At 44.4% G+C, this 26,203-nt stretch overlaps 1 protein-coding gene across 3 annotated transcripts in view; it reads left to right on the forward strand.

Annotated features, from left to right (window-relative positions):
* TANC2 (tetratricopeptide repeat, ankyrin repeat and coiled-coil containing 2) overlaps window positions 1-25,547 on the forward strand; it is a gene marked incomplete at its 5' end in the record, with an annotated part of 320,220 nt that extends 294,673 nt beyond the window's left edge. For 2 of the 3 annotated variants that reach the window (XM_079726110.1, XM_079726111.1), the window contains 11 exons: window positions 721-906; window positions 3,291-3,384; window positions 9,767-9,900; window positions 11,674-11,797; window positions 14,991-15,166; window positions 15,462-15,594; window positions 16,152-16,181; window positions 16,999-17,090; window positions 18,995-19,141; window positions 21,586-21,686; window positions 23,276-25,547. In XM_079726110.1, coding sequence (XP_079582236.1) covers window positions 721-906; window positions 3,291-3,384; window positions 9,767-9,900; window positions 11,674-11,797; window positions 14,991-15,166; window positions 15,462-15,594; window positions 16,152-16,181; window positions 16,999-17,090; window positions 18,995-19,141; window positions 21,586-21,686; window positions 23,276-25,229 — 3,171 coding nt within the window. In that variant the 3' untranslated portion in view covers window positions 25,230-25,547. The remainder of the gene's footprint in view (window positions 1-720; window positions 907-3,290; window positions 3,385-9,766; window positions 9,901-11,673; window positions 11,798-14,990; window positions 15,167-15,461; window positions 15,595-16,151; window positions 16,182-16,998; window positions 17,091-18,994; window positions 19,142-21,585; window positions 21,687-23,275) is intronic. The other variant, XM_079726112.1, reaches the window with a different exon arrangement.
* Window positions 25,548-26,203: the final 656 nt, after the last annotated feature.

Consider the following 26,203-nt stretch of genomic DNA (forward strand, 5'->3'; position numbering starts at 1 on the left):
AGGCTGTTCATCTGTTGAGACTTGTAGCTGGGGACCTTCTGGTAGATTGACCTTAGTCAGCCTTCTCTTGCAGCCTAAACTTGTAACCAGCACTGCAACTGTAAAAACTGCTGTTGGAACATAGTCTAGCATTAAGTTCCAAGTACCTCTAGCCATTTTGGCCAGATGGTTGAGATTCTGCCCGCCCACTGGAAGAGAGCAGTGGCCTTTACCAAAGCATAGTGGTCAAATGTGTGATTCATGATACGAGATGTTTTGCTTCTTTGGAAGGCCAAAAAATTTGAGCTTCAAAATTTTTTTCTTTCATGATTTCAAAGACAGTTTTTTGTGCCAACGCAGCTTATAAGTCTTTCAAATTTGGGTCTAAAAAGAACTATTTGAGGACAAGGGAGAGTGTACCTCAGGAAAACAGAGCTGGAGCTGGGAGTTTTGGTGTTTAGTTTTGGGGTTGGTTTTTTTTTTTTTCGTTTCTTTTGATGTGAAAACAAAAGCCTGACGTTATGCAAAGAGGTTCTCCCCAGAGGGGCATCTACCAGAGTTGTAGCTCAGTGAAGATCTAGCCTGAGTAGGAGAGTATCTTCTAAATTTTCTCAGGGATTGGTCCAAGGAATAGGAGAGGATGAATCTTAGTAGTCCAGACCTGTGCCATGGGCTGATGTGACTAGATTGGGAATACAGCCACAGTCTTTTTCACATAGGTTTCTCTGTCCCTTCCCGTAGGTGGATCACTTGGATAAGAATGGGCAGTGTGCCTTGGTCCATGCTGCACTCCGAGGTCATCTGGAGGTTGTCAAGTTTTTGATTCAGTGTGACTGGACAATGGCGGGCCAGCAGCAAGGGGTGTTTAAGAAGAGCCACGCCATCCAGCAGGCCCTCATCGCTGCAGCCAGCATGGGTTATACTGAGGTAAGAAAGCAGCAGATAAGGTTTGGGGGGTTTTTTCAAGCTATGTATTGAAGGACCTAGGAAACCAGGAAAAAGGGGTTAGATTAGTATAAAATTGCCAGCCTAGGGCTTCCCTGGTGGCACAGTGGTTAAGAATCCACCTGCCAATGCAGGGGACACGGGTTCGAGCCCTGGTCCAGGAAGACTCCACATACCGCAGAGCAACTAAGCCCGTGCACCACAGCTACTGAACCTGCGCTCTAGAGCCTGCGAGCCACAACTGCTGAGCCCGCATGCTGCAACTACTGAAGCCCACGCACCTGGAGCCTGTGCTCCGCAACAAGAGAAGCCACCACAATGAGAAGCCCGCACACCATAACGAAGAGAAGCCCCCGCTCGCTGCAACTAGAGAAAGCCCGCACACAGCAACAAAGACCCAACGCAGCCAAAAATAAATTTAAAAAAAATTTTGTTAGCCTAATTAATGTGAATTAGGTTTTTGGTCATTGATCTGAGGAGTAGGGAGATTCCAGGGTACCTAGAATTATGTTGGAAAAGACCTTGGGAATTATCTAATCTGATTCCTCCCCATCTTTCCACCCCTATTTAACAGACAATGACACTAGGCTCAGGGGGATTATTTTTTGACCTGTGTTCACATGGGTAGGCAGAGTGGAATGGAAAGGGTACAACAGTTGGAATCTCAGAAGGACCAGGTTTGAGGCCCAGCTTTCCTACTCATCAGCTCTGGACCTTGGGCAATTTACCTAATCTCTTAGAACCTTAGTTTCCGACCAGTAAAGCGAGGCTAATAAATTCTTTTTTACAAGGTTGATATGAGATGTAAACTGTTAAACACTGTGCAGATGGTATTTTTGCTAATTTATTTATTAATGAAAGTAATAATACAGTGGCAAAATATGTGGAATTGGTAGTGTTCTAGGAAATGTGTAACAGCCAGCTCTGGGGATGGGAGTGGAGTGGAGCAGAAGTGTGTGTGTGTGCGTGAGAGAGTGTGTGTGTGTGTACATACAGACTTAAGTTTATTATAGATTTTACTGATATTAAAAAAAATGTTGGGCTTCCCTGGTGGCGCAGTGGTTGAGAGTCCGCCTGCCAATGCAGGGGACACGGGTTCACGGGTTCGTGCCCTGGTCTGGGAAGATCCCACATGCGGCGGAGTGGCTGGGCCTGTGCGCCATGGCCGCTGAGCCTGTGCGTCCGGAGCCTGTGCTCCGCAACGGGAGAGGCCACAGCAGGGAGAGGCCTGCGAACTGCAAAAAAAAAAGTTGCAGACAGTTTACAAATAATAATGAATTGTGTAATACTCTTAATTGAATGGTTTTGTTGATTTTTGCTAAATGTATATCCGTACCCAGCCTGTGGTTACAACTCAACCATGATTTGATAAATGAAGTTGCACCCCTATTTGCTCTTTTCCCAATAATTTTGTCATTAAATCTGATGTGCAATCTACTGTTAAACTACTTCTCACCCTCATACAAATTATATTCATTAAACTGGAACCTCTTTTAGCTTTAGCACTAAATCAAATCCTCATTTACAAAGTTTGCCAATTTCCAGGGTATAAGTACCCCCACCATGGCTGATTTCAAGCTGCCAATTAAGAAATTATAACATTTGATATTTTAACTTTTTTAAATATAATATCTTTAATTGTTATTTAATTTTTAATAAACATCTTTGTTTACTGACTGGCTTGCAAAATTCCGAAAATTTAACAGTCCGCTTTCATGGGCCAGTACAAGTTGGCTCGCCACTGCTTGAGATGCTTCAGTGACACAGCTACCCCATCAGCTGACCTGACGTATCACCAAGGGAATATTAAGTAAAATTGGAATTTTTATTACCTATAGAAGGTTTTTTAGCTCTCTCTACAGTGGAATTCCTGGAAACAGAGCTGTCACTTTCCTTTGTTGTTAGCAGCCATTCTCCTTTTATTATCCCCAAGCAGTCCTTGTAATTCCAAGAGTAAAAAAGATAATAGCTCCGCTCTGAAAAACTACAGGCCCTCAGTTTTCTCCATATTTATATTCTGGGTTTTGTTTATTGATTTTTTTTCCTGTTTATTTCTTGGTAGCATTTTTATTAGGAGGATGAGGGTTTGCTTTTTTAACTCAAATGTGATAAATATGTGATTTTTAAAAGTCACATGCTATGTAAGTTAATTGTGTTCAAGGGAAACATGTAAACTGTACCTGGTAGAACAAATGCTCGTCATGGCAGCTTTGGGTTTTTATGCGAGGACAGTCAGTTCTGATTCCTTTTGTGTGCAAGAGAGAGCGTGACCCTGGGGTATCCGGGTATCTTCCAAACCTCACAGGCTAGTATCAGTAGTATAGTTTTCCACCTGACCTTTGAGCTGACACAACTTCTTGTTTCAGATTGTCTCCTACCTACTTGATCTTCCAGAAAAAGATGAGGAGGAGGTGGAGCGAGCACAGATCAACAGCTTTGACAGTCTCTGGGGAGAGACAGGTACCTCTTGTGGACATCTCTCTCTTCTCTGTGAATGTGTCATGTCTGTGTGGAGATATTCTCTGCATCTCACACCCTGATTTTTTTCTCTGCCAGACCAAAGGTGGCAGTCTCTGTCTTATGGCTATTGTGTTGGAGACTGATTCAGCCAAAGTAAAAAGTCACACTGTTTCCTTCTGTCAATCCTCTTTCCCTTGGGATGCTCCATGCCATTAGCCCCAGCGTCTTCTTTCAGACAAAACCCTCCCCCGCTCTTGTTTCCAAATATTTTAAAAGACTGAAAGTTTCCTTACAATGTGCCAAACCATAGCAGAAAATAGTTGTGAACTTTTTTTTCCTGTGATCCTTATAGCAGTTAGGCATAAGTATTTCTCCTGTAGCTATAAACCAAGAAGTTAAATTTTTATCGACACCTCTGGCTTACTGAACCAAGTGTTATCATGGTGGAGTGGTCCTGACGTGGTTAAACTGATACGTCATGAGTACAGTTGCTATCAGGATGCAAAATGAAGGGCTCCCCTGTAGGGCACAGCCCTGCACAGTGTCTCACGATCTGTAGCAAAGCCATTTCTATATTGCTTGGTACTTACTCCACAAACAGATAGCAAAGCCATTTCTATATTGCTTGGTACTTACTCCACAAACAGAAGCCTCTTCCTTGTGGCCTTTGCAGGAAGTGATTGTTGTCTTTCCCCCCAAGTCTAAACTGGAACATCTGGAAAAACATTAGTAACCTTTTATGTGTTTGTGAAACCAGGGCAGTAAAAACTGTAGAGTCACCACAGATATGTGTCGTGTTTGCCAGGATAAGTAGACCAACATTGAGATGGCCGATTTTAGGGAGAATATTTTACTAAACAAGAAGGGGATATGCTTTGGTTAGGGTCAGAATGTTATTAAAAATGAGAAGATGCTTGAATTCACTTAAAATGTATAATTACCTATTGAACTGTGATGTTTCCACACATGGCAGTAATCTTATATAGGTTTCATGGCTTCTTTAACATCGTGTAGAATGGTCCAGAGCTCAGGAATTTGCTTCTCAAACAATCCCTCCCTCTGTCAGAGCCAAAGGGAGCAGATGCCGGGCAGCTGCAGCTTAAGAGCCCATGACAGATTAAAGGAAAATGTGCAGCTGGCAACAGCTGCTGTCTCTGGGGCCCCACCCTGAGGGAAGCCAGAGGACAGACCGAGGGGAAGGGGCTGGCCAGGACGCCAGCAGTTGTGGAGTGTGCATCCTGAGACCTGGAGCTGCAGGAGAGACATGATGGTTTACAGCCCATCAGCAAAGCCTCCCTGGCACAGCCCCGCCGTCCCTCCCAGAGTCTCCTGTTGCCAGGCCACACGCGTGCAACCCTAACCCTAACTGGGGAGCGCAACAAAAAGTAGTGGCCCGATGGCGATAGTGGACAGAAATTACAAGACTAACAATCATAGTGATGAATATCACACACATCCTAGTGCTGTCCTTGAAAGAATTCCTTAAAAATGTTCAAGAAGGGTGTGAACTAAGTGGAAGACTTATTTTTATTGATATGAATTTCTTATTAGAATAAAACGTAACAGCCTCAGGACTTTTAAAAGATTTCCTGCTTTAAAGTGTGCAATAAAGTTTGTTACATTAATTTTCTTACATACATACCGTATCTCGAGATTGTAAAAAAAAAATCAAATTTTCATGTCAGTTTGCTTGTAGTCAGGATTGTGTTGTGTTTAATTTTATATTTATATGAACTAATTTCAGCATTATGAACATAAGACGTTATTTAAATATGAGTTAGAATGAAATACATTTGTAATATAACTTATAGAACTATAAAAAGTTATTTGACTTCAGAAAAATTTCTGGGAAATAATGTCTTTGCTATGTTAAAAAATGTCCCTGCAACTCACCGCTAGTGTAGAGTAGACTCTGAGTTGCTTTTCTGTCTATAGTGATGGATTTACCAAGTACACATGTTTCTTTTTAACTTACAACACATAATCATTTAAAATTTATAATGACTCATTGAATTGTGATGTTTCCTCCAATGGCAAAATCTTATACAGGTTTCCCTTGCATAGAGAATGAAGGTCTATGACCTGCAGCCAGCTGGTTAGCATCTCATATCTGCAACCCTGGCCTAAACAACCCAATTTTTACTTAGGGAAAATATGATGGTAATGATGTTTCCAACAATTTGTATCATTTACTGTATTAAATCCAAAACACCAGTAACTATAAGAAACTATATAACCATTATTTTATGTGCCATTCCAAAAAAAAAACCAGAAAGAAAAACCCTCTGCCTATAAAACTGACACAGTTCTTTATTATCACATCGATTATAAGATGCAACCTGACTTTGAGATATTAAAAATGCGGAGGGAAGACAGTACATCTTAGAATCAATGAAATATATCTTAGCATATAGTGAAATATTTATTGAGATGTAATTTTTACATATCAGATTTTCTAAAAGCAGGTCACTGCAATATCCTGGTTGTCTTCGTCCTCCTTTTATGGCCTTTTTGTCCTTCCAAAGAGCACCTTCCTACATCAAGCTTTCACCATCTGGCTGACCCCCTCCCTCCTGCAGGGTTTTCACAGATTTCTTATGGAACACAGAAATCTGTGTTCCAACACAGAAGAAAGGCAATTAAGATGACAAGATTGTTCACCAATCCCTCCTCTCCTTTGTCTTACAGCTATAGAACAGAACCAGCATTAAAAGCTTCTAGCAACTCTGCAGAGCCTGAGCCATCCATGGCCCAAAAGTAGCAAAAATTCAGAAAATAAACAAGATACCATTAATTCATGCCTTCATCATCTTTTGTCTAGATTATTGCAACTACTTCCTAGCTGATCTTCTTGCCTCTGGCCTCACCCTTTTGTGATTTATCTCCCAGACTTCAGCCAAAGTGATCTCTCTAAGCCACAGTCTGCCCATGTCACTTTCCTGCTCACCACCCTTCATTGACCACCTGTAACATTAATGTAGCATAAAAAGGGACTTCCCTGGTGGTCCAGTGGTTACGACTCCACGCTCCCAATGCAGGGGGCACAGGTTCGATCCCTGGTCGGGGAACTAAGATCCCACATGCTGTGTGATGTGGCCAAAAAAAAAAACAAGGTAGCATAAAAAGACGTGTCATGATCTCTAGCATCATCTATTGCCTGTCTTCTCCAGTAGGAGTAAACGTGCCGTTCCCCACCTCAGTGCCTTTATACGTGCTCTCCCTGTGCCTAGAATGCCTCCCTGTTGTCGTTGCCTATAAGTCTCCTATTTCTCTTTCAGCATCTGGTTTAGATTGTCATCTCTTCCTGGAGACCTTCTCAGACACTTCTTCCTCTGTGCCACCTCCAGACAACCCCCGTGGACTTATCTCTGTTGTGCTTATCACACTGTATAGTAATGTATTTGTTTGTCTGTTATCCTTATTCAACCCTGAGTTCCTTGAGAGCCGACAGTATCTGACAAATAGCTCTATAAATGTTTAACTAATTAATGTTGTTTTGGATAGCAGTGATCAGTATATGTCTTCCCCACCCACCTCCATCCCATCGGTCTTCCATGACCTGTCGGTGCTGTACACTTTCAAGGTTGAGGAGATAAAAGAACCATTTGCTTCTCTGCATTCTATTTAGCATCAGCATCCCATCGAAGCTGACTTTGGCTATTTCATCAACTCTGAGCTGTATCCTGTCTGTCTCTTCAAACTCCTTAGCTGTTTCCCTTTGAAAAAGGACCATTTATTTCAGATAATCTCATCAGATGCTGACACGCTAGGGAACGAATTCTGTTACTGGTCTCTTAGGAAGAGAGATTTGGCTCCAAACTGTTAACATTTGCTCTAAGAATCAGTTTGTTGTTTTACAGAACTGGCTTTGCCTTAATCATCTCTCTTTCAAAAAGTTTTAACGGTTTTTGATAAGAACTATATAAAATCCAGCCAAAGCAACTCCTTGCTCTTGGATTTTGAAAAGTACAGACCCAATTTTCCATAGTTGTGTTGTTCTGAGATGAAGTTGGCCAGCTGTGTTAATGACCATGTCCAGATATCAGCTGGAGATTCCTGCCAAATTACATCATAACCTAAGTAACAGAGATGATACAACAAAGAAAAAGGCCGAATGGAACATTCCCTCTCATATAAACATGTTGTCCGGTGGGTTGAGATGGGCCAGCCCCCAGCAACATGACTCCAGGTTAAAGCAGACAGTATATAAGTTTAGCTTTCGGGATGGGCACTGCTTGTGAATTTTTATCTGTGTTCTGTGAACTAGCACCATTGACGAGAGGCTTGATTCTGAAATACTGTCTGTATTTTCTCCAGAGTGCTAGAAATTCTTGCGTGAAAAAGAATGTATTTGCGCGCACACACACACACACCCCATGCCATACACAAGACATTGAAAGGGAGGTTTGCTGCATCCCTGCCCCCTGGTAGCTACTTTAAACTTGGGAGAGTTAGAAATTTTCCAAACCCTTTGTTTTATGTACCAACAAGATGATTCTTATGGTTCCTAACAAGTGTCTAACCCAGTCAAGTTCTTTCTTTTTCCCCAGCTTGACTGAGATATAATTGACATACAACATTGTGTAAGTTTAATGTATACAATGTGATGATTGCCAGTCAAATTCTTAAGCTACTCTTGTGTTCTGACCTAGGAACTAAAGTTGTTTTTTTTTTTCCTGAACTATTAGAAATGTGAACTTGGAAAAGAGGGAAAATCACTTTGATTTAAAGAACAAGAGACAAAACTTCTCAGTCAAGTAAACAATCAAACCCATCAATACTTGTAACTTATCCATTCGGGACTTGGAAATGACCCTCACCTCAGATAGGATGAAGCCTCTGCCCTTCTGTGAGGAACAGGACGGAAATGCCTATGTTAAGAGTTCCAAAAAAAATAAAATGAAAAATACACATAAGACAAGGCCTAGATACATCTAGTTTAAGATCTTCTAAAATTGCCACATTTTCCTTCATAAGCCCTTTCTGTCCTTGAGGAAGGAAAAGATGACTTTGAAGGTTTATCTCAGTGGAAATTACAGGTAGTTTTAGTTTTGCATATGAGTCAGTTGTGGATAAATTTGGCCAAACTCAAAGACAAAATGCCTTAATTTGCACTTAAATGAAAAAAATCACAAGTGACCATTTGATTTGAATTTCAATTGCTTCCCTGATTAGATACCAACATTTGTAAACTGAAATATTTTCTGCACCTGCCAAGTATGATCTTCCTCTGATTTGTCATTGGAGTAGGTGGCCACAATAAAGGACCTGCTGACTGCCACATCTGTTTTTCAAGTCTGTGTGGGGAAAAAGGTCTCCATACTCTTTCTTTAAAAGCATAACTCCTGCCATCTTCTAACAGTGTTTACCATCTTCCCTACCCTCATCCATTTAAAACACTGAGTGTACACGTTTGAGATCCCTGGTTAAGAAACAAATACATGTTTGTTCAAATATGAACTTAGTAGAAAGTATATCAACAAATTCCTCTTACTGCTATTGAAGTAGTACTCAAAGGATGAAATAAGCACTCTTAGAATCTCCACTGTATCAGAGATCATAAACAATGGACAGTAGCACAGCAGGAAGAATGTTTATGTTTCTTCCTGCTGTGTGTCCTTTATCCTCGCTATAGCTGTTCTTTATCTGTGACTCCATTATCCTGTATTCAGAAGAACAGAGCCTTTGTCACACTTCTCTCATCTTTAAGACTATTACCTTGAACAGTCTTGACCCTCCTATGAAAATGGTCACACATGTACTAGAAACTTCTGTCCCAACTGATGAAAAAAAGAGAGAATGAAAACTGGCCCAAGGCTCTTAGACTGCAATTTCTTTTTTTTTCTTTTTTACATTTTTAAATATATTTTTATTGTAAATACTCCCTTAAAAGCAATCCAGGAAACTGTCATTTAAGAAATCAACAAAAATTAAGACTGCAATTTCTGACTGGTTTTCTGAGTTTAAGGGCCCAGGAGTAGAAATTGGCCAGAGGTGGTTCCTAGCTAACCCTAAAAGACCTTAGTCTGCAAAGACCCTTCTCTCTGCATTCTTACCCATGCACATACCAGTGAAAGGTTTGTAACTGGGACAAGGTACCAAAAAAGAGAGGGATTAAAAGCAGAGAAGGCAGTCTGGGTAGGAAACATGAAACCAAATAAGTTTGGCCAAAGGTGAATAAAATTATTATAATTGTCTCCATATATGTAAGCCCTTTTATTTTTCTTTGAAAATTTCCTTCATGGCAAAAGCAGCCAAAATCATCATTCTTGGAGGTAAAGTAGCAATTACATTCATCAAACACAGGTATGCTGCCCTGCTTACCCTAGAGGGCTGGAGAAGGCAAGACCCCCTGTCCTCACTCTGTGCTCTCTGCCCTTAGCCCTGACAGCTGCAGCCGGAAGGGGCAAACTGGAGGTGTGTCGTCTACTCCTGGAACAGGGGGCAGCAGTGGCCCAGCCAAACCGCCGAGGGGCAGTGCCCTTATTCAGCACCGTTCGCCAAGGCCACTGGCAGGTAAGCAGGTAGCTACTTCCAGTGCCCCAGGCAGGGGTGAGTTCTGGGTGGGAACTTTTTTTTTTTAACATCTTTATTGGAGTATAATTGCTTTACAATGGTGTGTTAGTTTCTGCTTTATAACGAAGTGAATCAGTTATACATATACATACGTTCCCATATCGCTTCCCTCTTGCGTCTCCCTCCCTCCCACCCTCCCTATCCCACCCCTCTAGGTGGTCACAAACCACCTAGCTGATCTCCCTGTTCTATGCGGCTGCTTCCCACTAGCTATCTATTTTACGTTTGGTAGTGTATATGTGTCCATGCCACTCTCTCACTTTGTCACAGCTTACCCTTCCCTCTCCCCATATCCTCAAGTCCATGCTCTAGTAGGTCTGTGTCTTTATTCCCATCTTACCCCTAGGTTCTTCATGACCTTTTTTTTTTTCCTTAGATTCCATATATATGTGTTAGCATATGATATTTGTTTTTCTCTTCCCGACTTACTTCACTCTGTATGACAGACTCTAGGTCCATCCACCTCACTACAAATAACTCAATTTCACTTCCTTTTATGGCTGAGTAATATTCCATTGTATACATGTGCCACATCTTCTTTATCCATTCATCTGTTGATGGACACTTAGGTTGCTTCCTTGTCCTGGCTATTGTAAATAGAGCTGCAATGAACATTTTGGTACATGACTCTTTTTGAATTATGGTTTTCTCAGGGTATATGCCCAGTAGTGGGATTGCTGGGTCATACGGTAGTTCTATTTTCAGTTTTTGTTTTTTGTTTTTAATTGTAATTTTTTTATTGGAAAACAAATATACAACTTGGATATTTTTAGTTTTTTAAGGAACCTCCCTACTGTTCTCCATAGGCTGTATCAATTCACATTCCTGGGTGGGAACTTCTGAAGCAGAGAGCAAAAAAATCACAAAATTTGGGTTATCCAGCAGTCACTGGGTTTGAAGACTTGGGCCTCTGTAATTAATATTCTGGTTAATTGAGAATACGTCAGAAAATTAACATTCATACATTCTGTATAATACAGATCATTCCTGATGATCTGTATCGTGTAGAAGGACTAGCTACTTTTGGCCTGGTGGTGCAGTGATCTCCTTCTCACACTTCACAGCATCCCCAGGGTCTCTGGAAGGTTCAAACCTCAACAGATCCCTGCTAACCACTTACAGCAGGTGTGTCTCAGACTTGCAAAAAGAAAATGTGGTATATGTAAATTCTAGTTATGCAGTCTTTCCAGATGTTTGGATTCTGGATAAACGCTAATTTATATATTTAGGATGGAAAAAAAAGTATATTGGTTATAATCTTTGAAAATGTTTAAGTAGGAAAAAAGTCCTAGGAGCCAAACAGTGCTAAAGAGTTGTCAGAGGCTGTATTCTGTATTTACTGTATTCTGTTCAGTTGTAAATATTCACTACAGGCAGGTTTGCCACCCCTGGAGGCCAGTAAAATGGCACTGACATAGGTGTTGGCGCTTCCATCATGGGGTTGTTTAGTCTACATCTTGGCCTTTGTTATCTTGAATTCTTTTTTACTGAGTGACTGGGTCGGACATTTAGAGTTGAGTTCTTCTCATTTGGCTGTCTCTGAGACAGTCAGAGATCGAATCCCATGGTACTAGACCACGCAGGGGATTCTTGCAGTGGAAAGTTTCTTTAGAGGTGACTCGCGGGGAGTTCACACAGTGTGGGGGAGGGCATGCATGTGTCTGCTCAGCAACGCTTCCTGGCTGATTGGTCCCTGCTTCTCTGCACCTGCAGATTGTTGATCTTTTACTCACCCATGGAGCTGATGTCAACATGGCAGACAAGCAGGGCCGTACTCCCCTGATGATGGCGGCTTCCGAAGGCCACCTGGGAACTGTGGACTTTCTCCTTGCTCAAGGTCAGTCCTACGATGCCAGAGCTTGGTGATCAGTGCCCATAACAACCCAAGGAACTCATGATTTCCAGGGATGGATTCCAAGAGGAGTTGAGAATGGATATTCTTAAGCCAGTTGGTTAGAAAATGAAAGTCTGTCTCCTCTCTTCTCCTGTACAGTGGGACCCTTCTAATTCTGACATTCCCTATTTCTTTATGGCTTGAGGGGTTTTTGGTATCCTAATCAAATTTACATAATCTAAGCTCTTTAATCTCCCAACTTTGATTTTTTTTAATGTACACTCAATAAATGTTCATCTTCCAGGGATCGTATTTTGACTTTATCAGTTCTTTTGTAAGCCTGCACAACTAATATTTTTCTTGTATCCTAAGGAGGCAAATGGAAGTTGAAATGATTGTTGACCGTGGGACCCTATGTGAGGAATCAGGGTATTATTACCCTCCTATTGTAATAAATTCCTTTTGACATTTACCAACATTCATATATTCCTGGTGAATGGGAAATAAGTTAAAGGAGATTGTGGTCATACTATCCAAAGCATTCCCTTCAATGGCTCCGACCTCAGTCATCTATACAGAACAGTAGTGAGTGACAGGGGAACCTCTGTAGTAGAAAAGCTCCAGTCACTGGTGACTAAGCAGTACCATCTAGTGGAGCTTGAGCATTGGCATCAAGCAGGAGGTGGTGTGACTGTGACCAGCCCGTAGAAGCTCATCAGACACAGATCCCAGACATTTGTTCCCTTTACGCTGCAGGCATTCTGGTCTCCGGTCTTCCGTACTGTTTCATTCTTTCACACTTAAATCAGAGACTTTCTCTCAATCAACAGATCCTACCCAAGTTTATTTAGCCTACGTTATCCGCAAAACACTATGCTAGGAACTGAGTGATTTTTTAAAATAAATACACTACAATCCATGTCTTCAAAGGGTCTATAATCTGGCAAGGAGGGGATAAAACAAAGATAAGGAACTACCTTAAAAAGCAGAGAATCCTAAGTACTCTGATGATAAAGGTATTTGAGTTAGAACAGGACAGACTTTGAAATCTGAATGGGAAAAATGTTCTATTTTCAGGGAGAGGACGTAATGTAAATGAAAGGTCAGAGAGGAGAAACAGTACACAACAGGTTTGGGAAAATATGCAAGTTGTCCAGTGACGTACATGAGGACTGTTGGGAAATAAAATTGGAAATGTATGTGGAAAGAAATTGAAAAGGAGCAGATTAAAAGAGTTTGGACTTATCTGAAGGCAGTAGGGAGGCTTTCAAGATTTTTAAAAAGGGAATCAGTACCAGAGTTGCTCTTTAAAAAAAAAAAAAGAAAGAAAAAGAAAAATCACTTTGGCAGTAGTGTGAATAGTAGAGTTGATGAAGGGATTATAGTGGACCTGGGGATCAATTAGGAAGCCATTGTCATTGAGTAGATGAGAGGTAATGCCGAATCCAGGTGCAGTAGCTGTTAGGATAGAACAGGAGGGCTAAGTGCAAAAAAGATTTTGGATGTAAGTGTAGATTACATGCAGGTCGTAAGGATAGATGAGTTGACGGTAACTCCAAAGTTCGAAAATGGATGTTTGGGAGAACTGTGATTCTGTTAACTGCCCGGAGAAGAAAAGAGAGAAGAGGAAAGTTTCAAATTGAATTTCCGGAGGAAATTGAATACCTGGGTTTTTTTTCATATGTATCTCCTTTTAATTCCTTAAATTCCAGCTTCCCTTATCTTTGTAAAATCAATTTATCTGTAACATACATCCAGAACCTTCTTATCCTGCTTTTTCCACCCCTGAAGACTCTGTCTTTTATAGATGTTGCATCTGAGAAAACTCCTTAGATTCTGTCCCATATTCAGATTCATTCCATGTTAGAGTCAATGTTTTAGTTGCAAACTACACCATTGTGAAAAGATAACCCACTACATGGATGGCTGTCCTCAGGGTTAGAAGTATCGTACTTTACAACCCTTCATCCTGTTACGGGAAGCCACAAAGTCTGGTTGTCTGACCTCTAGGGATACAGAGGTGATAGGCCACATATCTGCTGAGTAGCCCCAGAGCCTGGCTGTGGCAGGTCCTGAGCTTGCTCTGACATCTGAATCCTGTCCAGCTGAGGAGGCAGCCTGGAAAATGTACTGTGTGTGCAGTAAGTTGATCTCTAATTTAGTTAGTGAGCATGTCATGCCAGCTGTGTGGAAAGAGTCATCTTAGGTGCTCTTCAAAACTAGCGAGGGCACGACAGGCTCTTTGCCATCCAAGAGCTTGCAGTCTAGGCTGAGAACCAAACGTATATTGAATCTTAGACTAATTACAAAAACAGTATGTCAAGTGTGCTTGCTCCTCACAGGTGAAAATAGAAATGTTGAAGGGAAGAAGATGTAGAATATAAAATAGGCTAAAAGAGTGGGGATGGGGTTGTTGAAGGCTGACTAGTTTAATTAAACTCCTGTTTCCTTCCTGGCCTGGGCTCAGTCTCTTCCCATGAGTCCGTTTCCCTCCCATTCTAAGGCGGGAGAAGGTGGCCTGGTACTATCATCAATGATAAACATGTTCTGAGCTCCTTATTTTATGAGAACCTCTCAAGGAGTTTATACCATTAGAAATCGAAGATTTTTGCCAAGTTCAGAAAACATGCACTGAGAATTTATTACAAATAAGTGGGATACATTAAAAAAAGATTAATAACAGAATAAGGTGACATATGTCCAAAGCAGGTTCAAGATGAGGTAACAGTGAATGGGAGAAGCTTTTTGGAGACAGGGAGGTTTGAGATGGTTCCTAGAGAACAGGTAGAAGTGAGGTAAGTCATGGGGAGAAAAAAGGTATCCACACATGGGAGCAGCATGACCAGAAGTGAGGATACAGGAGTACTTGTGGGAGATTCTAGAGGTGGTGAGCACATCCATTTGGGGCAAAGTTGAGGATTCTCACAGAGGAGTAATGAAACTTAAGGATAAACAGTAAGCTTGGGGAGAGATTATGCACAACCCAGGATAGGCTGCCCTGTCAAAGAACTGGACTCTTGTACTGACAGCTTGTGGGAGCAATTTTGTTAACAGTTTTATCAAAAGACAACTCACATACCAGAAACATAAGCTGTGCTTTGGCCGAGTGGACACCTTAAATACCAGCTTTCCCTCCTGCTGTGAGTTTTCATGTTTTTCATGTTTCCTCAGCCCTGTGTTATGCCTGCTCTTGTAGGTGCCTCCATCGCACTAATGGACAAAGAAGGATTGACAGCCCTCAGCTGGGCTTGTTTGAAGGGTCATCTCTCAGTAGTACGTTCTCTGGTGGATAATGGAGCTGCCACAGACCATGCTGACAAGAATGGCCGCACCCCACTGGATCTGGCAGCTTTCTATGGTGATGCTGAGGTGGTGAGTGCCTTTAACCAAGCCTCAGGGTGGTAAGAACAGGGAAGGTTCTCTATCCACAGTGTTATCTGGGGTTGATGATTCCTGATACAAAGTTCTCAGATCTGTACTTGCTCGAGGGCGGGAACATTCAAAACACCATTAAAGACCAGGAAGTAGGTCTGGCCTGGAATACCATGACTGTCCAGCCTGGTTCAAACCAGTAGTTGAATAAAGGGCAGGCAGCAGCCAGAGGCCTGAGTGGAGCAGTGTGAGCCGTTACACCTGGGTTAACTGCGCTGCTTCATCTGTGTCCTAGGTCCAGTTCCTGGTGGATCACGGGGCCATGATCGAGCATGTTGACTACAGCGGAATGCGCCCTTTGGATAGGGCCGTGGGGTGCCGGAACACTTCTGTTGTTGTCACTCTTCTGAAGAAAGGAGCCAAGATAGGTAGGAAAAAGGAAGAAGGTGCTGGCCATCTGTGCCCAGGGGCCAGACTGGTCTGGTGGTCTGGCTGCCCTGGGTGCGTGGTGTGAGTGTATATAGTTTCCCCTCTGCCCTGGCCCGGTTATTGTCCAAGTGAACAGAAAGACTCTTGGCCCAGAGAAAGCACCATCTGAGCCATGGTCTACACTACCCTGTGTCCAAAATCACACGGTTATCTGCCGTGCCCCGAGTAGCCTTAGCCAGGAGGCTGCTCTGACCTTAAGCACATCTCAGCGCTGATGCCTCGGTAACAGCCCCACCCTGTGAGCATCCTGGATCCCTGCACTGCCACAGCCTTCGCTTTCCCTTGCTCTGTATGTGCTTTGGACTCTGGAGTCCCTGCGGCTGCTGTCCCATCCGCTCCCCATCCCTCAGACCTGTAGACAAGGGTTGGCTGATATGCTGGCTTTTTTGCTGCCTGCCTCTCACTGCTGCTTTTTCCTTCTTTTTTTTTTTTTTTTTCACCTTCATCCATTTTTTTTTCCTCTCCTACAACTTTTTGTTTTCTCCTTTCTTTGAAGGTTGTCAGACGTTACCGAGTCGCCCACGAGGTATATTTCACCGCTGTCAGCATCAGGCGTGGTCTGATGGCTTGGTCAGCTTTGCCTTCTCCTCTTTGATTTAGCCTGCATGAGTTCCCTACACCTCTAATCTTTTAATTTACTTCACCTTAAAAGAAGATTTTTTTTAATGACTGTTGTAGAGAATAACTTGAACTTTTGATAACTAACCCTGAAAAGCTTAGTTGGTAAATAATTCAGGCATCCGTAAACTAATCGAGTTAACCTTTTCTTTCTCTTTGTGGGTAAAGTGGTCCTCAGTCATGTTGGCTTGTTTCACATTGGAACCGTGCTCCTGGTTCAGCATGAATCCCAGGAGTCCTATTCAGTCCTTACCAATTAGGGGAGCCTTTAGAGTCTTTCATGGTTTCCCTTCTGCAAAGAACGTATTTAAAAATTGAGACTAAACAGCTGGGGGTTTTGAGTCCCAGATTCTAAAATAAATTACCCTTTTGGGATTTTTAAAATCTTATGGTGACATTTAATGTAAACCCTTTCTCCCAATTTCCTTATTTAAAATAACTCCAAACTAAGCCATCGCCTGCCCAAATGCAACACGCAGGCTTTGCTGCCCTCCAATGGTGCAAACTCAGTTCAAACATTCTTATTTTAAGGTGAATACAAATCCAACACAGCTTCTTGGCAGTGGGAGTTACTAAGACACTCCCAGTTCTAAAAGTTGAGGCCATTGTTGTGGAGCAAGTTGTTCTCTCAGCAGAAATTCCCCAAGGGTGTTTTTTTCACCTAGCTTCCTACCACCCTTACATTGTATGAGTTTTTTACCCATCATGCATCCTGTACACTACAGGTCCAGCCACATGGGCGATGGCCACCTCCAAACCAGACATCATGATCATCCTGCTGAGCAAGCTGATGGAAGAGGGAGACATGTTTTATAAGGTGAGGGGAGGAAGGAACCATGTCCTCCAGACAACCGCTGACTGTTCTCTACTTGTAGAATCTCCCAAAGTCTCGGCAGGTCTCACCCTTGGTTCTAGAGGCAATGCCATCCCTCAGTGGTGGGCTCATAAGCTGAGGATCCCAGGATTTTGCTTTCTCAACAAGAGAGCAAGAGTAGCCTGCACATGCCTGCAGCTGATGAACCTAAAGACCTAGTTTTACCTGGTCACTAATAGGCAGATACGTAGATTCTACATGGAATCTGTTCATTGGAGCCTGGAAACCATGGGACAAGTAAAAGAAACGTTAAATAGTGCAGATATTTTCAGTCTGTGAGAAAGAGGCATCAGTGTTAGCTTTTATATTTAATATATATGTAGACTTAAAAATCTGTAGTAATAATAGCTTATCAGCATCCCTGAGGAAGAAAAGGAAACCAAGACAAATAGCAATTACAAGATTTACTTGAAGTCATTCTCTGAATGACAACAAAAAAGGCATGAAGTCTTCTTGTACTCAGTTCAAGCTGAAGGCTCCATACCCTAACACACACAAACTCCCATGGGCTGCAGGAAGTCCCTTAAGAAGTTTCCATGTCAGAGTTATCTCATTGTGTTAAGATTAGCTGAATCTTCTTCTCCTAAAGTAAATACAAATCCAGCCCAGCTTTTGGCAGCGGGTGTCACTGAGACGTGCCCAGGCCCAAAGATGAGGAAATGATTGTGATGCACGTTACTTCCGCCTTGTGGAAGGAGTATACAGAGCTCCTGGGAGTAGAGTTGTATTTCCCGAAGACCCTTTGAGTGAGAGTTATTGTAATCTAGGACTCTGAGGCTTCTAGGAAACTTGAGTTGTGACCCAACCATGATTTTACATGACTTCAAAGAAGGACCTCTCAGGGTGCCATGTTTATGGACTGGAGAGTGGCATTGCTGTCAAGAATCTCAGCCCTGTTTACGACATAACTTCTGGCACCCTAAGACAAGGAGTCCTACCTCCTAAACAGGCAGAGCTACTGCTGCTTCTACCCAGAATTCTGCCTTGGAAGACTCCCAAGTCTATCCTCAGTGAAGGGGTCTAAAGAGAAAATAAAAGATCAGGATCCCTGGTTGGAGTTGCAACTATACAGACGGAATGGAGTAGATAAAGGGCAGCTAACAGAGTGTGAGATGCCTCCTGCATCATTCTGGGCTCAGCTTATAGATTTTCAGATGCAAAATGTAAGAAAAGTTCAAGGCCCCTGTGACCAGGTCCCTAGGTGGGTCATAGATTTACCTCATCTTGGAAAATCCCTCTGACATAGTCAGATGGAATCACAAATTCTAAATTTCACTTCTCTACCACCACCCTACCCCATGCCTTTTCGAAAAACAGGGGAAGACTCATTGATATTCTTTTATGCCACGAGATTAGGGGAGCAACAGCTAGACTGCTGTAGCTCCCACATCCTTTGTGAGGAAGAGAATGGTCTCTTGTAGAGGACTGGCAAGGTGGAACAAAAAGAATTTCCAGATAAGACAAATGTAAAGAAGTAGTAATAACTTTGGAGTGATTGGGACTGGGAAATGCTATGTGTCCTAGGGAGATCAGGTCGAGAAAAACCTCCTTTGAAATGAACAAGGTCAGTTCCTTGGGAGTCCAGTTGGGAAGCTGGGGTCCCAGGCCTTTCATACGCCAAGACTTTGTTTCTCTGGCTTGTATCTTTGGGAATCCCCTTCATCACCCCTCGCCTGCCAGGTGAGCTTCCAGTAGAAAAGACTGGACCCTTCTGCTGTCACCGTCAGCGCTGGTGTTGGAGGGCTAACCCTTAGTAGTAACTGCGGAGAGAGGAAGGGAGTGGGGGCAAACCTCCTCAGCTGCTCAGCAGACCAACAGTGTGTTTTGCTATCTTGTGCTCCCACTAGAAAGGAAAAGTAAAGGAAGCTGCCCAGCGCTACCAGTACGCTCTGAAGAAATTCCCTAGAGAAGGGTTTGGTGAGGACTTGAAAACCTTCCGGGAGCTAAAAGTGTCTCTCCTCCTCAACCTCTCTCGATGTCGCAGGAAAATGAACGTAAGTCCCTCTCATCCCAGCTCCTTTCTGCAGTCCTGGAAGTTGACGGTCCATGTCACGCACTGGCTTTTACCAGGCCCCTGAAATCCTTGTCTGCCCCATTTGGAACTTGGTTGTCCTTCACAGAGCACTGACATTTGCAATTTGAAAGAAATCAAGTCTAAGTACAATCCGTACCTCAAACTATAAAAAAGTTAATCCTGTGAGCACTTTTGTAGCTTTCTGAATTTTCCTAATTCCTGCTGAAAGTGATTGGAATGCCATCATCATCCTGCCCTGCCCCCAAGTCAGTTTTCTGGTCTTTGGGAAAATGTGAGAGCAGTGGTCACTGGAATTCCAGCTGCAATTAGATACAAATTTTAGTCATTCCCTTCCTTACTGGTAGACCCCCTAGTCATTTAAGGAAGGGCTGGAAAGAGGGCCCAGGACCATGAACTTCAAGGTTTAATTTCTAAGGCTAATCTTCAACTTTTCACTTCTTTCTTCATCCTTTTATTCTAACATAACACGTCCCTTCTTGTCACAGAGGGAGTCGTAGAACTCCTCCTGGTCCTTTATTATCCCCTAAATAGTCCTTGGTCCTTCTTGCCTGCCTCGCAGATACAGCCTCTGATGCCCTCAGGCACTGCTCCCTTGACCTGCAGACACTCCTGGGCCAAGAACCCTCTCTCAGATCCTGGGAATAGCCAGGATCGTGTCAGGAATCTCTGACATCCACTAGCCTGAGGTCTCATGGTTCCTCAGGAGATAAAAATAATCCAAGCCAAACAGGAATGTTTGAATAAAGGGATAGAGAACTCAGGTGTACAAAAGTGAGCTTTCGGCCTCAGTAGCAACAGATCTGCTATCGGTTCTGGAAAAGTGACCTTTATATCATCCATCTTTAGATGGCAGTGAAAAGAGCACCCTGATAAATAGACATGGGCATCTCAGAGGGCACAGTGATGCCCTGAGAGGCGGAGTTTTCCCAGGTGCTGAGGAGAGTGGGGACATGGGAGAGGTTCTCGGGGAAAGGCAGTGAGGTTCTTACGTGAAACAAAAGAAACAGCAGCAAGGGTCTCCTCCAGCTCCAGTTAGTAAGAGTTAGACAAAGCTCCGAAGCTGCTGCCAACCTGCTGGCTGCCTTTTTGCCTCACAAATAGTCTGCTTCTTAAAAATACTCTATAATCTTCCCAGAAATAATGATTGTCCCAAAAGAAAAAATTAAGGGGAAAGGTTGAAACAGTAGAGCTGGAAGCCGATGCTATAAAATAGAACACTTCCTCTCTAGCTCCACATTGGATCAGAAACAGTTAATCACCTCCCAGGACCACCTGAAGTCTGTTGTCCTATGTAGAAAGTTGCTCATTAATTTTTTTTTTTTTTTTTTTTTTTCAACTTTACCTCCACCCCAGGGCCTTTGTTCTGCCTTAGGACTCACAAGTTTAACCAGAGGCTACTGTGCTGTACTATGGCTTTGATAGTAAAAGAGAAGAAAACCTTCCCCTTTAGTTTAGTATCTAAGGGTGTCTTGAAGACTATGGCTTCGTTCCCCTGGTTCCTGTTCCCAGGGCTTCTCAGAATGAGGACAGATGGGACCGTGTTCCTCCAGGGAGCCTCAGTGATTAAGAGATGAGGTGACAGCACAGGCCCCAGTGACAGCCAGTCTTCTCTCTTGTTTTACTATTATTATTTAAATTTTAAATGTTTCCTTAGTAAGGAACAAGTTAAGGGAAGGAGCAGGCCAGAGAAGCCTCTATGAAGCAGAATGGAAACTGCCGTTCATTGAGCATCTCCTGTGCGCCAGGGACTGTGTATGGAGCTTTCAAATGCTTTATTGCTCTTAATCCTACCTGGGAGGTCCGTATGGATAAGAAAACACACAACACACCCTGAGGGCTTACAAAGCAGAGCAGAGAATTGAACGCAAGCCTGTCTGACATCCCTCCTCCATCGAGTCTCCATAGCCAGTCATTTCTTTTTTACACAAATCCCATCTTCCTAGACTTATTTCTCATCCCTTTAAAGCCAAGGCATAGTGGGTGCGGCAGGAAGGTGGGGGGTAGGACGAGGGTACACATGAGGCGTCGACATGTGTGTTTACCTCATATAACGCGTGTGCAGCAGGCATTCGGGTTTCCACCTTCAAGAGCTTCAGTGGGTTGACGTTTGGCTTCTGGACCAGAAAGAACTATGTTACAAAGGCAGAAAGAGGACAAATTAAAAACATTTTCCTACTTTTGGGCAGATGAATTCCTGTGAGCTATCGCAGGGCCACACAGGGCAAAAGGCAGAAGGAACTTTCAGTCTGGGCCACGTGGCTAGAGCCATGCCAGGCATGTCAAGCATCCCAGGTGTTCCGTCCATGAATGTCAAAGAAATGTACATATAATCTGTTTTATTCCCAAGCTGTCTATTTTTCATATCTCTTCAATGACTCATTTGCACACCTATTGTAATGACAGGATTTTGGAATGGCGGAGGAATTTGCTACTAAGGCCCTGGAGCTGAAACCGAAATCTTATGAAGCTTACTATGCAAGAGCAAGGGCAAAACGCAGCAGCAGGTGAGGAGAGAGAGAGAGAGGGTGAGAAGCAAGAGCTCTCCTTTCTGAAAATCGGGCCAAGGCAACGTAGACCATCCTGGGGCATATCGGACAGACCCATTTGTCTGTCCCTGAGGACTCGCAGGACCGAGCTCTGGGGATGGCTCCCATCACACAGAAGGCATCGTACAGCTGGCAACTCTTTGGGGCTGTGGAGACCTAGAGCATTTTCCTTCGGGAGAAAACTGCCTTTTCATTGTTGGAGAATGGCACCTTCTTCCAAGAAGCCTCTGCCATATCTCAGTCGCTTTTGAACCCCCAAAGCAGATAGCGTAGAGACACTGGTGGCTTAAGGAGAGGTCACTTGAGCGAAATATCCTCCCAGCCCTTTTAGAGGGGAAAGTAGGATGGGTCATGTATCACAGGCTCCTCTTTCTTTTCTGACAGGCATTTGGGAGATTTTCCCTGGATCATTTAGTCTTCCTCCTGGGGCTCTCCTCAAGTCTGGTGGCATCAAGCCTCCTTCTCACATACGCACCCCTCCCAGCACCACACCACACATGCATGGAGACAGGAGGTTCTGCTGCCAGGACTGAGAGGGCCCAAGGGAAACCCCATCTCTCATGCCCCATCTGCTGTGGTCTGGCCAGTGGGCAGGAAAGCCTCCAGAAAGATCTAGAAACTGCCATCAGTGATCTTTAGATAACTTGTCAGTGTCCTTAATGCCTCCTGCCCGGCGCCCTGCCCTTCTCCCCGGCTCTGCCTGTAAAAGAACTGCTTCAGGTTCACAGCTATGACCAGGGGGCATGTGGTCCTGAAAATCAAACCCAGGTGAAGTCTAGTGATGATGGTGGCAGTGATCTTAGTCTTAACTAGCTGGGGCAACAGATTTCTTACAGAAGCTTGACTGTCAAATTCTCTTTCCCCTTGGATTATTCCTTCCCCACAAGGCCAATTTGCCCCTTTTCTGGGCAAGGTGAATAGAGAGGATGGGAGTATCTCTGACTGTTTGTGTCCTTATTTGTAGATCAGAAGCTGAGTTTTCTAGTCAGCAAGCCTAATACCTGCCCAGCTTTGATGTAGCAGAATGGAGGAGCCGCAGTGCTGTGGGGCGAGGGGTAGAGAGGGCAGAGGACAGGGTTCTTGCCTACGATGGAACAGGCCTGAAAATTGGAGCTAAAATATAAAGAAAAAATTCTGCTGGATCAGCAAGATTTTAAATATTGTAGTTACTGTTTTGTTCCTAAGCTAATTGACAGTGACCCTGTAAATGACAACCCCACCCAACCCTCATACTACCTGGTGTGCATTTGGACACTGAGAGACACTTCCTGAAGGGCCTGGCTGGACTGACAAAATGGGGACATTTCTCCACTGATCCCAGAGAGGCCAGAGGGAAGATGGAGGCTGAACTGGCTAGGGAATCATTCTGGACTCTTCTGGAATGACAGCCTACCTATTTCCTTCCTTACAAATCAGACGAAACCAAAGCCCCCCAGATGCCCCCAGACGCTAACAGTTCTCTGAAACAGTGACCGTGTTCTCAGCTCTTGGTGGTTCCTGTTGATTCAGAATAACTCCAGTTCCTGTGTTTACATTTTGTCAAGCAGACAGTTTGCAGCAGCCTTAGAGGACCTGAACGAGGCCATCAAGCTGTGTCCAAACAACCGTGAGATCCAGAGACTTCTGCTGAGAGTGGAGGAAGAGTGTCGACAGATGCAGCAACAGCCGCCGGCGGCACAGCCGCAGCCTCAGCAGCAGTTACCGGAAGAAACAGAACCCGAACCCCAGCATGAAGATATCTACTCCGTGCAGGACATACTCGAGGAGGAGTTCTTGGAACAGGATGTTGAGAATGTGTCCATCGGCCTCCAGACGGAGGCTCGGCCCAGCCAGGGGCTCCCGATAATCCAGAGCCCGCCCTCCTCCCCGGCCCACCGTGACGCGGCCTACATCTCCAGCTCGCCTCTTGGCTCTCATCAGGTTTTTGACTTCCGGTCCAGTAGTTCTGTAGGTTCTCCCACTAGGCAGAGCTATCAGTCCACCTCACCTGCTCTTTCTCCGACTCACCAGAACTCACATTACAGGCCTAGCCCCCCGCATACTTCCCCAGCTCATCAGGGAGGATCTTACCGCTTCAGCCCCCCTCCTGTGGGAGGGCAGGGCAAGGAATACCCGAGCCCTCCCCCGTCCCCTCTCCGCAGAGGCTCTCAGTATCGGGCCAGCCCTCCAGCGGAAAGCATGAGTGTCTATAGATCCCAGTCAGGCTCCCCCGTGCGCTATCAGCAAGAAACAAATGTTAGTCAGCTTCCAGGCAGACCGAAATCTCCATTATCCAAGATGGCCCAGCGGCCCTACCAGATGCCCCAGCTTCCTGTGGCAGTGCCCCAGCAAGGGCTCAGGCTCCAGCCGGCCAAAGCCCAGATTGTGAGAAGCAACCAGCCCAGCTCAGCAGTTCATTCGAGCACCGTCATCTCCACAGGGGCCTATGGCCAAGTGGCCCATTCAATGGCTGGTAAATACCAGTCTTCACAAGGAGACATAGGAGTAAGTCAGAGCCGGTTGGTTTATCAAGGGTCAATCGGGGGGATTGTAGGGGATGGGAGACCCGTGCAGCATGTGCAGGCCAGCCTGAGTGCAGGCGCCATCTGTCAGCATGGAGGGTTGACCAAAGAAGACCTTCCCCAGCGACCTTCCTCCGCCTATCGAGGTGGCATGAGATACAGCCAGACACCACAGATTGGGCGTAGCCAGTCCGCATCCTATTACCCAGTCTGTCACTCAAAACTAGATCTGGAGCGTTCCTCCAGCCAGCTAGGTTCCCCCGACGTGTCACATTTAATCAGAAGACCTATTAGCGTCAACCCTAATGAAATCAAACCCCACCCACCAACTCCCAGGCCACTGCTGCACTCCCAAAGCGTAGGCCTCCGTTTCTCTCCATCTAGCAATAGTATCTCATCCGCCTCCAACCTAACTCCTACCTTCCGGCCGTCTTCCTCGATTCAGCAAATGGAGATCCCACTGAAACCGGCATATGATAGGTCATGTGACGAGCTGTCGCCAGTGTCTCCCACTCAGGGAGGTTACCCTAGTGAGCCTACCCGATCCAGGACCACACCATTCATGGGGATCATAGATAAAACAGCCCGGACTCAACAGTACCCCCACCTTCACCAGCAGAATCGGACCTGGGCAGTGTCATCGGTGGATACCGTTCTCAGTCCTACATCTCCAGGCAACCTGCCTCAGCCTGAGTCCTTCAGCCCACCGTCATCCATCAGCAACATTGCCTTTTATAACAAAACCAACAATGCACAGAACGGCCATTTGCTGGAGGACGATTACTACAGCCCCCATGGGATGCTGGCTAATGGGTCACGCGGAGACCTGCTGGAGAGAGTTAGCCAGGCCTCCTCGTACCCCGACGTGAAGGTGGCTCGGACCCTCCCTGTGGCTCAGGCGTACCAGGACAACCTGCATAGGCAGCTGTCCCGGGACTCTCGACATGGGCAGACGTCCCCTATCAAACCAAAGAGACCATTTGTGGAGTCTAATGTTTAAAAGACGTGTGTTGGAGTGAGACCCCTATGTGTTCACTGCACATTTTCAGGCTTGGTTTCCACATTCGAGGTAGTTCTCTGGCTTAATTTCTCATGTAGTTTCCGCGTGGTGTTCAGAGGTGGCAGCCCACATGCCGAAATCCTTTGCATGCAGCCAACTGGGAAGCTGGCCTCCGGGGAGCCAGGACTTGGGTTTCTTTTGTCTGTACCCTAGCCACACGCTCTCTCCCTCTCTTCAGATGCCAACGAGGAGATTGTTGTGCCGTGTGCTTTAACCCAGGGAGATCAGACACACTGGTCAGCTTTTTCCAGGAGACAATCGCTTTCACTGATGTTGTGTAAAATGTCTTTCTCCTTTTTTACAAAAATAAGATGTTCTTGTTCATTTTCTTCTAGGAACTTTAGAAAGAGTGTGATGCCCCTTTGCCTTTGCATTCTTATCCAGTGTTATCCAAATAGCCCCAGTGCATTCTTGTGCCATGGTCTCCTCCCCTGGACCGCCAGCTCCCTGCAGCCATCCGGTCTAGAATGTTCATTTAGATTATCGCTGGTCTTCCTATGGGGGTAAAGGATCAAGGAGAAAGAGAAGAAATAAGAAAGCACCGATACAGTTATTTGAACTGTCACTACATGGATTTCCCAAGAGGCATTTTAGGAACATTGAGAAAACCAGCTGTTTAAATATTTCAGTCAGCCGAGGAAATTGGATGAGAATCATGCATACTTTTAAATAATTCACTGAGTTATTCTTTACGTTTTTAGCCAAATTAACCATTAAAAGCTACCGATTTTCCATGGGTGGGGGAGAGAATAAATACATAGAGAAAGACTGTTCTGGATTCTCAGTGAAAGGCTGTAGAAAATCTGTCTTGGAGAAGTCTACTTTTTGGGTCCTGATAACGTCACTGAGCATCGTATCCCTCAAAAAGCATACTCTTCCCGGAGGTTGACTGGTGTAGTAATCCTGTTAAGTTG

Source organism: Hyperoodon ampullatus, assembly GCF_949752795.1.
Source record: "Hyperoodon ampullatus genome assembly, chromosome: 19".
Taxonomy (NCBI): Eukaryota; Metazoa; Chordata; class Mammalia; order Artiodactyla; family Ziphiidae; genus Hyperoodon; species Hyperoodon ampullatus.